At 44.3% G+C, this 16,746-nt stretch overlaps 1 protein-coding gene across 3 annotated transcripts in view; it reads right to left on the bottom strand.

Moving 5' to 3' along the window:
* Window positions 1-462: 462 nt before the first annotated feature.
* ARF3 (ADP-ribosylation factor 3) overlaps window positions 463-16,746 on the bottom strand; it is a 20,824-nt gene continuing 4,540 nt past the window's right edge. For 2 of the 3 annotated variants that reach the window (XM_005877350.2, XM_005877351.2), the window contains exons 2-5: window positions 2,728-2,968; window positions 1,782-1,892; window positions 1,422-1,546; window positions 463-859 (exon numbers count right to left, since the gene is read on the bottom strand). In XM_005877350.2, the coding sequence (XP_005877412.1) occupies window positions 698-859; window positions 1,422-1,546; window positions 1,782-1,892; window positions 2,728-2,875 (546 nt within the window). In that variant the 5' untranslated portion in view covers window positions 2,876-2,968 and the 3' untranslated portion in view covers window positions 463-697. Of the gene's footprint in view, window positions 860-1,421; window positions 1,567-1,781; window positions 1,893-2,727; window positions 2,969-16,746 lie in introns of those variants that run through there. The other variant, XM_014548616.1, reaches the window with a different exon arrangement.

Here is a 16,746-nt window from a genome sequence, read left to right as displayed (position 1 = left end):
GTGGTGGAAAATCCATCATCTGTCCTATCATCCAGGAAAACCTACCTGCAGAGAAGAGAGGAATCAGTGTAAGACTGGGGCAGCCTTCCCTTGACCTTATTTCCTTTATCTCACCAACATGGGAGGGGCAGGTGATAGGCTAGAGTGGGCTGCAAGCCCTGAGCTGTCCTCCACCTGCTCTACCCTTCTTCCTGGCCCCTACATATGTATCTCTTTATATATGTATATACACGCGCACACATGCACGCACATAAAGAGAGGCCCGTGCATTTCCACGTAGAACAGGGAGAGGGTAGTGAAGGAAAAAAATGGTAGGAGAGGGGCCTGTAGGGAGAGGGAAGGGACTCAGATGCCAAGAGCACAGCAACCAGAGCCAAACGAAGCAAACAGAGAGACTACCCCACCCCACTTCCCAAACCTCAGAGGACGGGGGAGGCACCCCATGAAACCATAACAACCTTGTTTTTGTTTTAAATCTGATAAATTGGAATGATTCATCATAAGGACAGCAACTGGGGACTGGTCATGGACAGGGGAAAGAAGGGGAGGCAGGAGAGATAAGGCTCTTATTGGGCATGCGGACATGATACCCAGGGCCCTGGCCACACTGGCAACGGGAAGGAAGGGGTAGGGCTGGGCAGGGAGACAGTAGGTATATTAGGGGTGGTGGGGGTGGTCAGATAGAGCTGCCTGGCTCTCACTTCTTGTTTTTGAGCTGATTGGCCAGCCAGTCCAGGCCTTCGTACAGCCCGTCCCCACTGGTGGCACAGGTGGCCTGAATATACCAGTTGCGATGACGCAGGGAATGCAGGCCCAACTTGTCTGTGATCTCAGCAGCATTCATAGCATTAGGCAAATCCTAGAGCATGAGGGAGACACAAAGAAAGAAGCCTCAGAATCTTTCAAAGGCTTCTAGAGCACCCATAACCAACGAGCATTTTACCGGTACCCTCTCCTCCTCCTCCTCCTCCACTTTAGGGACCCAGAACAAGATCCTAAGAAGCTGATTTGCACTTAGTCATCCCAGAACCCAAGATTCAAGATATCAGAGGTCATTCCATTGGGTTGGTGGAAACCAAATATTGGAATGGTAGGGAAGTGGAGAGGTGATTCAGATTGGGCCAAGAAACTAGGTCTGTCTGACCTAGGAGTGAGGGCAGTTACACTGAAGTAGACAATAGGGAAGATGAAAGAGGAATTTGAGGTGATGCATCTACCACACCAATCCCCGAGGATAGAATGTTGCTAATTAAAGCAAGGATGGGGGACAAGAAGAGCATAAAAAGCCAACTTATCCTATTTCCCACACTTCTAAAATTGAGAGCATAGTCATAGGGTTTCCTGTACATTGAGCTCCAAGGCCCTTAATTTCTGAAGCCAGGCTGCCCTCTCTCAAACCCAGGGGTGGGGAGAAATCTCACCTGTTTGTTTGCAAAGACAAGGAGCACAGCATCCCGAAGCTCATCCTCTGCCAGCATCCTCATCAGCTCCTCCCGGGCCTCATTTACTCGCTCCCGATCATTGCTGTCGACCACAAATATCAACCCTAGGGAGGCAGAGCATGGGCTGCACAGAGACGACAGATGAATTCCCCTCCCCCACCACCAAAAGACAACACCCTCCTTATATCTTCCAAATATTTGCAACATTTACTCCTCTTCTCCCACCCACAGGAGCTACAGCAGGGCCAGGGTTCACTACCCATGCCAAGAATGACAGCCACACTCTTTGCTCACACCCAACCAACCCATGCCAGTCCCTGGACAAGTCATATGCCATACCTTGGGTGTTCTGGAAGTAGTGTCTCCAGAGAGGCCGAATCTTGTCCTGGCCACCCACATCCCAAACTGTGAAGCTGATGTTCTTGTACTCCACTGTCTCCACATTGAACCCTTTGGGGAAAAAAAAACAGGTAATGGCCAGTTGGCCCCAAACACCAGGTCTGCAAACGATGCCCCATTGGGTTCATTTGTTTTCCCAGCCGTGGCCATGATCCCAGCAAGGAAACGAAAGCTAAGGCTTCCTCAGAACTGGTGTTCCTTGACATTGTAGCCTAAAGGCCAAAAAGAAAAACTAAGGGAAGAAGTGGAAGAGGATGAGGAGGGCCCATCAGGAGGTTCATATCGCATGGGTAATGTGAGCCAACCTTCCCCACTCATTCTCAGTGTTCGGCTCTCCCTCCTACAAAGAAATGACTCAGCCCCATTCCGGTACATTGGCCACCAGAGTATTTCTCAGCTAAGAACTGGGGCCTGTGAGGCAGAGTGAAGAAAAAAGAAGTGATCTGTAGTCCTGGAGCCCCAAATGCAGAACCACCTACAGATGATGATTGGGAGCCCCATCCATAAGCCAAATATTCTCCCTCCTACAGGCAGTTCCTAACCAGGATCAGGGCCACTGAGGTTCTATACTGAAGCAATTCCAGGCCTCTGGCAAGAACATCAAAGCCCTTCACCTGCCTTCTAAACAACACAGAGAACAAACCAGCTCAGTACCTGAGGGCAACTTCTGAGTGCCAGGCTGCAGAAGTTCCTGCATCAGAGAAGACCAGGGTAGGTGGGCAAATAGCAGCCCCAGCACCTGCTGGTAAGCTAAATAACCATCCTCCCCTGAAACCCACACATTGCATGGACTTGCCTGGTGGCCAGGTGGAGGAATCTATGGATAGGCCCCAGCCTGGCTGCTCAGCGGCTGGCATGAAAGCCTACATCCAAGCTGTGTCCTTACCAATGGTGGGGATGGTTGTGACGATCTCCCCCAGTTTCAGCTTATATAGGATTGTGGTCTTTCCTGCAGCATCCAGGCCCACCATCAGGATGCGCATCTCCTTCTTCCCAATCAGGCTCTTGAGAAGGTTTCCAAAGATATTACCCATGATCACAGCAGCTGCTTTCTGAAGACAGTAGGGCCCAAGTGGGGGCAGTGGCAGTCTGGTTCTGACCTGGTCCCTGGTATGGAGGACTTGATCCTAGGCAAAGAAATGTAAACTCATTACCACCATCTGCTCGTCAGAATTTCACGTAAATGGGATTTGCAAAGTCAAAGCTGGAGTCCACTCATGACAAACTGAGAGCCTGAGGGGACTATGAAGGTTAAGGCTCACTGAGACACACCTTGAGCCTTTGGGAGCAGAGACAAAGCAGTGAACACCCATGACCACGGCTCTGCCAGTAATCTACATGTGATTTTGGATGAGTTATTTCACCTGTAAATGGAAGGGTGTTGAAATAGATTATTTCTAAAATCCCTTCCAACCCTGGCCAGTGTGGCTCAGCTGGTTGGGCACTGTCCTGTGCATCAAAAGGATGCTGGTTCAATTCCCAGTCAGGGCACATGCCCAGGTTGCAAGCTTGATCTCTGGTAGGGGGCAGCAGCCGATCATGTTCTGCTCTCATATAAATGATTCTCTCTCTTTTCCTCTCCCTTCCTCTCTCTCTAAAAATCAATTTTTTAAAAATCTTAAAAATAAATAAAGTCCCTTCCATCCTGACAATGTATACTATACTCCAAGGTGTTGCAAGATCATTAATGCCCCTCCCTCCAACATTACCCTGACACTTCTGGAAAGGGTGGGAGAGCAGGGAGTGGAATGAGGAGTGGCTCTTGGTGACTCCCAACAAGGTTCAGGCTTGCCAGGTTCCCAAGGTTTATGTCTCTGTTCTAATCAAGAGACTGCTTCTGTCTTCACATTTCTGCAATTCCCCCTTCCTCTACACATCACAATTAATGAAGAAAAAAAGACAGCAGCATGCCTAAAAGAGTCTGATCCTTTCCACTCTGAAATGCTGGCTGTTAAAGTGGTGCCCTTCATACAACAGTATACTCTGAGTTGGAAAGTGGGGTGTGAAGACTACCTCTTGTTCCTCAGCCAGGTAAATCCTAGGCTTGCCATGGCCTATCCAAGGTCAGCAGATCCACATGGTCACAAAGCAATGAGGCTTTCTTCCTTAACCCCCTTCAGTCTATTTTAAAACCAAAATCAGGTCTTGTTGCTTCTCTGTTCAAAACCCTCTCGTGGCTTCATATCTCCCTTTCAGTAACACCAAAAGCCACACCGTGGCCTACAAGGTCCTGCATGATCTGCATTCCCCCTGCTTCTCTCATCAGATCCACTACTCTTCCCATTGCTTACTCCACTTCAATTCCCCAACACTTTCCTGCCTCAAAGCTTTGTAGTTGCTATTCACTCTGCCTGAAATGCTTCCTCTCCTAGACAACTTCATGGAGTACTCTCTCCCTTCCAGCAGGTATCTATTCAAATGTCACCTTACCAAAGAGGCTTTCAATAACCACCTATAAGACACACACACTCCCCCACCCCCGATTTATCCCACTTTCCTTCACAGCATTTATTACCATCTGACACATCACATATTTGTTTCTTGTTCTATTGTTTTTCTCCTCCTACAATAATGTCAGCTCCTTATCTATTCTGTTCACTGCTGTGTTCCTGTACCTTGAATAGCACCTGGCACATAGCAGATAAATAACTGAATTAACTTCCAGGTTCTGTTTTGACCTCACTAGCAGCTTACTAAGATCAGATGCTTATGTCTAGCACATAGTAGGTTCTTAACAAACACCTGCTAAAAAAATGAAGAACCATTAAAAAGGTACAAAATGCCAACCCCAATCATTGCCCCCAACAGATCATAGAGTCATTTATTCCCTCTCATATTCCCTCCCTTCTCTGTGACACAGGACAGCCACAGAAATGCATCTTTAAAACAATGAAATGGGAGTTCAGAATCGAGCCTGCCAGCCAGTTCTTGTGCCTGGGGGAGATATGCATCAGCATCAGCTTATTCAGCTATCACCATATGCCGGCTGCTGCTGGTCTGGTAACCAGAAGTACACACACACACACACACACACACACCCAGCAGGCAAAGGAACAGGTCAAGACAGAGTGCACCCAAACCCAAGAATGTGAAAAGTGGATGAGGAGGAATCCTATTTACAAGCTAAAGTCTGGAGGTTTGGTGGGAGTTTAGTTGTTTTTTTCAAAAACTATTTCAGTGTTTTTTTTTCCTATTTCCCTCAGTTTGTAGCAAATTCCAGAACACACAAAGGGGCCAGAACAATAGCCCCTGGAGACCAAAGTACTAGTTTGTCCAAAAAACCGAAACAATGAGTGCTTATGGGATGTTTCATCTTCAAAGGCCTCCCCAGACATCCACTAATGAGCCAGGCGTGGTGGTCTCGGTAGGTTCCCCAGATGAACCCTGCCCTCGACCCAGAGGGCTCACAACCCAGGGAGAGTACCTGGCTCAACCTTCGGGCTCAACTTCAGCCAAGTCACCCACTGGCCATCCTGCCTCAAAACACCCAGGCTGACCAGACAGATTCCTAAGGATCCCCGAGACAGATGGGAACATCTACCTAGCTTAATAAGATCAGATCCCATCTTTGGCAATCGGTGGTAGACAGACTGTTGGTTCGGCTACCATCACTTGCAGAAATTTAAACCTTCCCCAAGTTTTCCTAGTTTTCATCTTGTCTCCTGCTTAGGTAGCCTTTCCTTCGGTTTCAAATGATTCTTTGCTTTAAAGGTTAGGTAATAGGGTTTGGCTCAATTTCTGAACTGAATTTATACCATACATTTACCTTGCTGTCCTTCATGACTGGAACTACTGCTGATTAAATGATTACCAACCGTGAGTACAGCAGTGGCTGAAAAATACCTGTTGCCTCAGAACAAGCCTACACTGTCCTTTGGTTTACTTCTTTGCTGAGCTAAGTCTTGGCTCAGAAGCTGACCCCAATGTTACACTTATTTCTGTGTCCTGGCACACCACAAGGCCCCTGAATTTCTGAACCATTCATGTGGCACTTACCACCTTGTGGAGCTTTCTTCTTCTTTTGCAAGTCTGGACACTGACCATCTCCCCAACTTAACTGTGTACTCTCTAGAGGCAAGGACTATACATTTTATTTATTCTGTATCTGTTCTTACCCCCAGTGCCAAACCCACTCTAAGAGTTCAATCAAGGGAGGGGGGTCAAGTGGGGAAAAAGGAGACATATGTAAAACTTTAGACAATAAAAATAAATTAAATTAAGAGTTCAATCAAATGCACACTGCCTAATGTGAGGATGTCCTTACATCATTTCTTCTGTTCTAGCTGTACTTGATATCTCTAGGTAATGCACAGATGGTTGCTTAGATATACTGTCGATTCTTGGTCATTTTTCACACTTATCTGACCCAGGGACTGGTTTGAAAACACCAGAGAGGACTAGAAGACTAAAATCGGTGGGCTTTTCTCTTGCCATTTAATGTGCAATGGGGCTGATGGATGACTGATAAAATATCCAAGTAGTTACCATGTGTCCCCTGGGGCAGCCCAGGGCCTTGAAATTAATGGATAGTATGACTCCTCTTTAATATAATCAGGAGCTTGATTCAGAGGAACATTCCAAAGTGGGTGTTGGCTTTCTTGTCTTGGTTTTCTCTGTCCCTGCATATTACCAGCAAGAAAGCATGTTACTCCTACCAGCACGATGGTAGTAACTTTCAGCTTTGTGGTATGAACATGAATATTTAGCTCTAATGCCAATTCTCACTTTCACCATAAAGCATTTCTAGAAAAAGCTCTGGGAAGCAGAATGGCTAAAACAAAACAAAAAACCCTACAGTACACAGGGATTGTTTCCTTGCATACTGTATAGCCTATAGTTACTCTCTCTTACCACAGATGGTACTCCTGTGTGAGCAGGCAAAATGCCAGGGTTCCGTGCTGGTGCAAACCAGAAATCAGCAGTAAAAACTGAAGGTGAGTGGCTTAAGATGAAAAATGGATACAGTAACATCTCTATTAACAAAGAGGCTATCTCCACATTCTACTTTATAGCCACAAACTTTGTTATCAGCGATAAAAATAACAATAGCTCTAAAAACGTGTTCCAGTACAATCTGTGTGGGACATTGCAGGAGTTCAATTAAGTGCATTGGCTGATTTAAGCTTCATCTGAGGATGTCCTCACTGAGGACCAACCACTGTCCTCAATTCCAAGCCTCCTCCCCCACCAGGAGAGGCAGGTTGTTGCTGTAACTGGCTGCTGCTCATCACCTTGACTTATGTGTGTTGCGAGAACATGCCTGCCTCACTCTCCAGGTGATTTTGAGAGTCACAGCTCAACCTGACATGCACCCACCCCTGCCTGGCTCCAGTACCTGGCTCAGGCATGTATTTTGAGACACCTCTGAGAAGATTCCTGATCTGGCACCACTTCCTCTTCAGGCTGCATGAGTTCAGGGGAAGGAAGACCAGTCTCTCCCAAACCCTCTGCTGCCAGGCAGGGTACACTAAAAAGCAGCTTTGTTCCCAGATAATTTTCGAATTGAGATATCACTAAAAGAGATGCTATTTTTAGTACAGCCAATGAAGCAGACCAATAAAATTAAAGTAAACAAAAGCAGGGTCTGCCTGTATTTAGTTTCCTTAGTGCAGCTGGCTTGTGACTGACCTCTGTAAACTTTCCAAGTTTTTGTCTCAAGAGCACTATAATCAGCACATAAGGACTCTTAGATTAGTATCTCAATGTCTTCTATTGGACTCAAAGAGTTCCCAAAGCCAAGAAATAGCTTCTGATGTCAGCTTCCATCCATTCATTAAACATTTATTGAGTACACTGAACTAGGGATACAGAGATGAAGACCGTTTCTCCCTTCACGAAACTCAGTCTTTGGGGGAGAAAAACTAGTGAACAGAGGATTACAAAACAGTGCGAGGATAAGAGTGGGATAAGCTCACAGTATTATGGGAAAAGGTGGAGCAGTTAATCAAGACTGGGAGGTAGGCCCTGGTTGGTTTGGCTCACTGAATAGTGTTGGCCTGCGGACTAAATGGTCTCGGGTTTAATTCTGGTCAAGGACACATGCCCAGGTTGTAGGCTCGATTCCCAGTAGGAGGCGTGCAGGAGGCAGCCGATCGATCAATGATTCTCTCTCATCATTGATGTTTCTTTCTCTCTCTCTCTCCCTTCCCCTCTGAAATCAATAAAAATATATTTTTTTTAAAAAGAAAAAAGATCAGGAAGTAGCCTTAGCCGGTGGTTTCAGTGGTTAGAGCGTCAGCCAGCACTCCAAAGGGTCACAGGTTCGATTCACAATCCAGGGCACATACCTGGGTTGCAGGTCGATCCCTGATCAGGGTGCATGCAGGAGGCAACCAATCAATGTATCTCTTTCACATTGATGTTTCTCTCTCTCACTCTTTCTGTCCCCCCTCCCCCTCTCTTCCTCTCTTTCTCTCTCTCTAAAAATCAATGAAAAAAATATTCTCAGGTTAGGATGAACAAATACAAACAAACAAAGACCTGGGAGTAAAGGACAATTTATAGACGTGATACTCGGGTCACACCTGAGCTGACTCCTGAAGGAAAAGTAGGAAATAATCAGACAATAGAGAAGAGGGAATGGGGCAGAAGGAACAGCCATTTGCAAAGGCATAAAGACGTGAGTTAGGCCCTGGCCAGTGTGGCTCAGTTGACTGGGCATCCATCAAAAAGGTTGCTGGTTTCATTCCAAGTCAGGGTACATGCTGCGTTGCAGGCTTGATCCCCGGATAGGAGGCGTCCAGAAGACAGCTGATGGATGTTCTGCTCTCACATCAATGTTTCTCTCTCTCTCTCTCTCTCTCTCCCTTCCTCTCTCTCTAGAAATCAATTTTTTAAATCTTTAAAAAATATATTTTTTAAAAAGACGTGTTAAAGATGGCAGTTTTTATTAGCAAAAACCAGGTGCAAATGGGAGGTAGTTCATTTGGATGCAGCATGGTGAGTAAAGTGATGAGGATGGAGAGATAAGCAAGGGCTAGATCATAAAGGGCCTTAAAGGCCATATTGAGTAACATGATCAGATATGTGCTTTAGAAACATCATTCTGGCACCAGTTTAGGGAATAAATTGAGAAGGGAAAGACTAGAGGCAGAGAGAACACTAGGGATGTACAATAATATAGATGAGAAATCAAAAGTTCTTAACTAGAGAGGACAGATTGGAAGCATCAAAACAGTGGAACCCACAAGATTTAATGACTGATTAAACATGGGAAGGAAGAGAAGAAAAGTCAAAGATGATTCAGTGGCATTTCTTTAGACAGGAAGTAACAAGAGGAACAGATCTGAGAGTAAAAATATTTATTTTTGGATTAAACGTTGATTTTGTGGTGCTATGGTATGAAGTGCAACAGAAAAGCCTGGACTGGGTAATTAGGAATCACCTGCACTGATGGTAAATTAAGCCATAGAGGAACCAAGACGATGGATGATCCAGGATGGCTGCCTACCCAAAAGCCATTCTTTACCTTCTTTCTTCTAACAGAATCCCTAATTTGTTCAGGTGCTGGTGTAGCGGAGTATGGGGTATGAGATACCCTTCCCAAGCCCTAGGGTATGAAAACTGATCAGCCTAAGGCAGTGGTCGGCAAACTCATTAGTCAACAGAGCCAAATATCAACAGTACATCGATTGAAATTTCTTTTGAGAGCCAAATTTTTTAAACTTAAACTATATAGGTAGGTACATTCTTATTAACTTAATTAGGGTACTCCTAAGCTAGCCTCTGCTAAAAACGTCCTCAATCTGATTGAGGTACGTTTGCTGAGGTTGACCCCTTCCAACTCTCCCATCCACACTCGTCTTGTATACTTGTTTCGTCTATCTCCTTTCCGAAAACCGACTTCTGCGCGTGGGCCACGAAGTTTCAATCACACTGTACGTGCGCGTCCGCACGTGGTATTTTGTGTAAGAGCCACACTCAAGGGGCCAAAGAGCCACATGTGGCTCGAGAGCCGAGGTTTGCCGACCACTGGCCTAAGGGATGTTGGAATTCCCTTTCCTTTGCCGGTGAATGAGTCATGAATGGTCCTGTCTTAATTCTAGCCAATAAGATGTGAGAAAAGTAGAAGTTCAAGGAAAAAAAAAAAAAAGATGTGAGAAAAGTCTGCTGGGAGCATCTGGGAAAGTTTTCCACAATCTTAAAAAAGGACACATAGCCATGTTCTCTTGTTCAGCCTTTGGATACTGATATAGAAGGAAGAGATGCTGGAGTAATCTTGAGACCGGAAAGAGACAGACAAAAGAACTCTACAATGTCAGAGGAGAAAAATTGAGAAAACTTGGGTCCTAAAAACATTGTCAAGCTGGTGGATTAAAAACAAACCAAAAAAACCAAGAAAGTGCTCTATCCCTAGATGACTTTTTCTGTGTGTGTGGTAAAAAATACACATAACAAAATTTACCACTTAAACCATTTTGTTAATCCTCACCCCAGAATATGTTTTTACTGATTTTAGAGAGAGGAAGGGGGAAAGCGAGAGGAACAACAATGTGAGAGAGAAACATCAACCGATTGGTTGCCTCTAATACATGACCCTGACTGGAGATCAAACCTGCAACCTAGGTATGTGTCCTAGGAGACCGGGAATCAAACCCTTTTGGTGTATGCGACAAGGCTCCAATCAACTGAGCCATCTGGCTAGGGCACTACTTAAACCATTTTTAAAAATATATTTTTTTATTGATTTCAGAGAGGAAGGGAGACAGAAAGAGAGATAGAAACATCAATGATGAGAGAGAATCATGGGTCGGCTGCCTTCCACACACCCCCCACTAGGGACCGAGCCCACAATCCAGGCATGTGCCCCCGACTAGAATCGAACCGGGGACCATCCCCCCGCCCCAAGTCCGCAGGCCAACACTCTACCCACTGAGCCAAACCAGCCAGGGCTAAACCATTTTTAAGTGCACAATTCAGTGGCATTAAGTACATTTGCATTGTTGTGCAACCATCACCACCATCTATCCCCAGAACTTTTTCATCTTCTCAAACAGAAACTCTATACTTTTATTTTTTATTTTATTTTTTTAAAATATATTTTATTGATTTTTTACAGAGAGGAAGAGAGAGGGATAGAGAGTTAGAAACATCAATGAGAGAGAAACATTGATCAGCTGCCTCCTGCACACCCCCCACTGGGGATGCGCCCGCAACCAAGGTACATGCCCTTGACCAGAATCGAACCTGGGACCCTTGAGTCTGCAGGCTGACGCTCTATCCACTGAGCCAAGCCGGTCAGGGCAGAAACTCTATACTTTTAAACAGTAACTCCCATTCCCCTCTTCCACGCCACCCCTCCCGCCATCTCTGGCAACCACTATTGTACTTTGTCTCTATAAATTTGACTCTTTTAGATATCTCATATAGTGATACCACATATGTGCATCTAGACTTCTTGTTGTATGCTGTAATAAATCCTCTTATTGTTTGAGCTGAAGGTGTGTTTTCTGTCTTTTGACAACTGATATATCCTAACTGATATATCTAGGGCAGTGATGGCGAACCTCTGACACGCGTGTCAGAGGTGACACGCGAACTCATTTTTTTGGTTGATTTTTCTTTGTTAAATGGCATTTAAATATATAAAATAAATATCAAAAATATAAGTCTTTGTTTTACTATGGTTGCAAATATCAAAAAATTTCTATATGTGACACGGCACCAGAGTTAAGTTAGGGTTTTTCAAAATGCTGACACGAGCTCAAAAGGTTCGCCATCACTGATCTAGGGAGAATGTATACAGTGGGGCAGGAGAAAAGGCCAAAGACAGAAATCTGGGGCACATCAACATTTAAAGCAGTAGGCAGACCTGGCCAGTGTGGCTCAGTTGATTGAGTGTAGTCCCATGCACTGAGAGGTCACCAGTTCAATTCCTAGTCAGGGCACATGCCTAGGTTTGGGGCTCAATCCCCAGTAGGGGATGTGCAGGAGGAGGCTGATCTATGTCTGTCTGTCTGTCTGTCTCTCTCTACCCCCACCCCTTTCCTCTCTCTCTAAAATCAATTAAAAAAATATTTTAAAGCAGTGGGCAGGAAAGAGAGTAAGAAGAAACTTGAGGAGTAGAAAGAAAATCTAGAGAGTAAGACATCATAGACATCAATCAGGAAAGAACATTTAAAAAAGGAAGGCCCTAGCTGGTTTGGTTCAGTGGATAGAGTGTCGGCCTGCGGACTGAAGGGTCCCAGGTTCGATTCGAGCCAAGGGCACATGCCTGGGTTACGGATTCCATCCCCAGTGTGGAGCGTGCAGGAGGCAACCAATCAATAATTCTCTCCCATCATTTATGTTCCAATCTATCTCTCCCTCTCCCTTCCTGTCAGAAATCAATTTAAAATAATAATAATAATAAATAAAATAAAGAAAGGAAGGAAGGTCAAAGGCTTTAGAAAGGTCAAAGTAAGCCCGGCTGTCTTGGCTCAGTGGTTGAGTGTTGACCTATGAACCAGGAGGTCACGGTTCAATTCCGGCCAGGGCATGTGCCAGGGGTTTCGGGCTTGATCCCCAGTGTGGGGCGTGCAGAAGACAGCCAATCAATGCTTCTCTCTCATCACTGATGTTTCTATCTCTCTCTCTCTCCCTTCCTCTCTGAAATCAATAAAAAATAAAAGAAACAGAATGGTCAAATTAAGATAAGGCCTGAAACATACCTATTGAATTTAGCTACTGAGCAATCAAGGATGACCTTGTTATAAATTAAAACATATCTAGCTTCCTAGGTTCCACTTAACTCAATTAGCAGTGTTTAGGCTCAGGCTATTCACCTTCTAGTCAAAGAAAACAACCCTAGTAAGTATAGGATAACCTGAAGAAGGCCACACTATGAGCAAAAAAGCATCCTAAATCACCATGTCTGATAGAGACCTTGGGAAGGCTCTGGTTTTTCCCATAGACAATACTCAGCAAGTGAGTCAAAACAGAGAATCAGGTCTGTTTCCGAATACACGGCCTACCCAAATAAAACAGTGACCAGATTAAAAAACAAAAAACTAAACTCAAAATTTGTTTCTTTGGAACATTCTGTGGTACTGCTCTCTAACCAAACCTTTCAGTTTGCCCTATTCTTAAAATCTAATGAGCTTACAATTGCTCCATTTCCTGACATTCTATGGCTGCTCTAACGCCCACATCGACAACTTTGAATATTGAGAACGCTATACTTTCCTAGTTACAAAATCACAGAAATTCCACAAGTAGTCAGCCTAAAGTCCCAATAAATCTGTGCCCCCAATCTGGTCCCAAAGCACAGGTCAAGATGGAGCAGCCAGCAAACAGATGAAACAGGAAGACAGGATTTGGAGAAGGCCAACCATTAGAGCACCCTAAGGACACAGAAGATAGGGAACTGACTACCTTGGGAAATAAAAGCTGTTTGTGATCCCTTATCACCAAACACACTTCTACTCTAGGACTTACCACAGTGTGTTTTATTCACATTTTTGTCTGTTTCATTCTTCAGAGCTGAAACTTCCCAGATAATGTCTTTACAGGGCAGCTGGAGCTACTGATCCCATCAGTACTACATGGCTAGGCAGGGCTTCAAGCGGCTAGAGCCCTTGGGCTAGCCATCTCAGGTTGCAAGCAGCTATGTCTGTCTCACCATTACCATCTTCTGTGTATGCCATGATGGAAAAAAGTTTGGGAAATACTTCAGTAGACTATGAGCCTCTTGCCAGCAGGGACCATACCTTACTCATGTTTCATCTTTCCAGCACCTAGCACTACAATCTGTAGCTAATGACTTAACATGCTTGTTGTTGAAAAGCACAGTACTACTGATGGTGGCAAAACATCTGTGAGGTTGAGGAAGACATTATTCTTTAGGTAATCCCCAATCCTTTTCATGTATCTGACAAAGTGAAGAAGTGGTTTCTTTCTTCTTAGATCCCTAGGATTCCATGGATGGGATTCAGAGGCTGCCTGGAGGGAGAAACCATATAAGAGGCTCTAAGTATGCTCCTAACTCTCCACCACCACCAGAACAGCTCTACTTTTACCCATTTTATGTATCAGACTTCAAATAAGATTTTACATAAGGTAACCTTCGATTGCTTTAAAAAAATGTGGGGGAGGAGGGGCCAGTGTGGCTCAGTGGTTGAGTGTCCACCTATAAACCAGGAGGTCACAGTTCAATTCCCAGTCAGGGCACATGGCTGGGTTGTGGGCTCAGTCCCTGGTGGGGTGTGTGCAATAGGCAGCCAATCAATGATTCTCTCTCATCATTGATATTTCTATCTCTCTCTCCCTCTCCCTTCCTCTCTGAAATCAATAAAAACATATATTTTTAAATGTGGGGGGGGGGGCTGGCTAGGTAGCCCAGTTGATTAGAGCAATGGTCACCAATCGGTGGTCCGCAGACCACTGGTGGTCCGTGAGGTCTGAAAGGTTAGTGACCACTGGATTAGAACAGGGTCCCCATACGCCAAGGTTGTGGGTTCAATCCCTGGTCAGGGTACATATAAAAATCAACCAATAAGTACATAAAAAAGTGAAACAACGTATCTCTCTCTCAAAAAAAAAATCTTTTCATTATCAAAAAGCTTTATCGAGCCCTTGCTGGTTTGGTTCAGTGCTAGAACATCAGCCTGCAGACCGAAGGTCCCAGGTTCGATTCTAGTCAAGGGCACATGCCCAGCTGTGGGCTCGATCCTCAGGAGGGGGTGTGCAGGAGGCAACCGATTAGTGATTCTCTCTCATCACTGATATTTCTCTCTCTCTCTCTCTCTCTCTCCCTTCCTCTCTGAAACCAATAAAAAAATATTTTTAAAAAAAGCTTTATTGGCACTCTACCTATATATGTGACGGATGTTGGAAACAGTATAGTAGACAGAATTACACAGATATCATAACTCTGGACCTTCATACAGTACATTTTGAAACATACTGAGAGACAGACATTTAAAGAAGATAGGACTAGCCCTAGACAGTTTGGCTCAGAGGATAGAGTTGGGCTTGAGGACTGAAGGGTCTGGGGTTCGATTCTGGTCAAGGGCATATGCCCAGGTTTCCGGCTCAATTCCAGTAGGGGTGTGCAAGAGGCTGCTGATCAATGGTTCTCTCTCATTATTGATGTTTCTATCTCTCTCCCTCTCTGAAACCAATAAAAATATTTTTAAATAAAAAAATAAAGGAGATAGGACTAAATGAAAAGCGGCCCAGAAAATGGATGATGCTGAAATGCTCATAAAGACCTAAAACAATGGAACCCAGAAATCTAAATCCTGACCTAAGTCAATCAGGGTGCACATTTATGGAAGAGTCAACCATTATCTCAGTCATGATGATTTTTTAAACATTAAACACTGTTCTTTTTTGTTGTTGTTAATCCTCACCCAAGGATATTTTTCCATTGATTTTTAGAGAGTGGAAGGGAAGGGGAGAGACAGAGAAAGAGTAACATGGATGTGAGAGAAATAAATTGATTGAGTGCCTCCCACCCACCCTGACAGGGCTAGGGCGGAGGATCATGATAGAGCCTAAAACCACAGCCTACAACCGGCAACCAAGGTACGAGTCCTAGACCAGAATTAAACCCTGGACTAGAATCAAATCCAGGACCCTTCAGTCTGAGAGCCAATGCTCTATCCACTAAGCCAAATGGGCTAGGGCATAAACACTGTTCTTGAGCCCCCACATCCTCACACAAGCTGATGGCTCAGGGACCTGCCTTGCTCCAGCTTCACCTCCCACTCAGGCAGCAGGAGCTGCCTCTGTGAAGCTGATGCTGAAAAAAGATTTCACTGCTCATAAACCTACAACCAGCACAGAAAGTCATGGTAACAATCACCCCTCTACAGGCACCTCAGGCGGTAAGTTATTCTTCTGTAACCCTTTAAGGCACCCCAAGTGCTCATATTATTATTACCATTGTAATGATTGTTAATAGCAGTTAACATTTATTTGGGGCTTACTATGTTCTTTGCGCAATACTAATAATATGCATAAGTACTTTATGTGTATTATCTCATTTAATTCTCATACCAACTCTACGAAGTAGGTACTATCATCATACTCTTTACAGATGAGGAAAATGAAACAAAAAGAGGACAAATAATTTCACGAAAATCATACAACTAGTAATAGTAAAGGCAAGATTTGAACCCAATTTTGTCTGATTCCAAATTCCACACTTTTAATTACTGTACTATTTTGCTTCTAAATTCACCTGCAATGAAAATGATTAGGAAAAACAAACTCTGCTATACACTTTGAGTCTCAGGCCTCTTGGCATCCATTTGTAAAGGTATACAGAGAAGCAGATTCCACAATTTCCCTGTTATTTACTCAGCTTTAAAAACCTGGTTTTAAAGAAGTTCCTTCTTCTAACCAATAAATCCCGCCCACTATCCTGAGTCCATTTCCTCTTATGACTCCAGTGGAAGAGAGTAGCAGAAATGAACACACACAATATCACCCTTTGTGCACTTAAGACTTCACTTCCAGTATTTCCAGCCTGCTGTCTGCCTGCCTTTTATATATGCATTCAGTTTAATAATAGCAGCTACGATTCACTGGCACCAATTCTGTGCCAGGCACCACATACATTCATTGGTTCCCTCCTCCATAATCTCCAGGATCCCAATTTGCAGACAATACTCTGAAGGACTTACAGCTAATGGAGAGAACCCTTTGCCCAAAAGGGGGGAGCAAAAGATCTGGGATTTCAGATAAATAATGATTCTGTGCTCTAGTAATTTTTTTTTTGGGGGGGGGAGGGTCTTACTTTCCATTATCCATGCCACTTTTGTGCTTCTTAGGAGGGTGGGGAGATCAAGACTTTTTTATTTTTTATTTATTTTTATTTATTTTTTAAATATATTTTATTGATTTTTCACAGAGAGGGGGATAGAGAAAGAATTAGAAACATCGATGAGAGAGAAACATAGATCAGCTGCCTCCTACACAC

This window comes from Myotis brandtii, unplaced genomic scaffold, assembly GCF_000412655.1.
Source record: "Myotis brandtii unplaced genomic scaffold, ASM41265v1 scaffold517, whole genome shotgun sequence".
In the NCBI taxonomy this organism is placed as follows: Eukaryota; Metazoa; Chordata; class Mammalia; order Chiroptera; family Vespertilionidae; genus Myotis; species Myotis brandtii.
The sequence above is the reverse complement of the archived record's forward strand: the minus strand, read 5'-3'. Positions and strand labels throughout refer to the sequence as shown.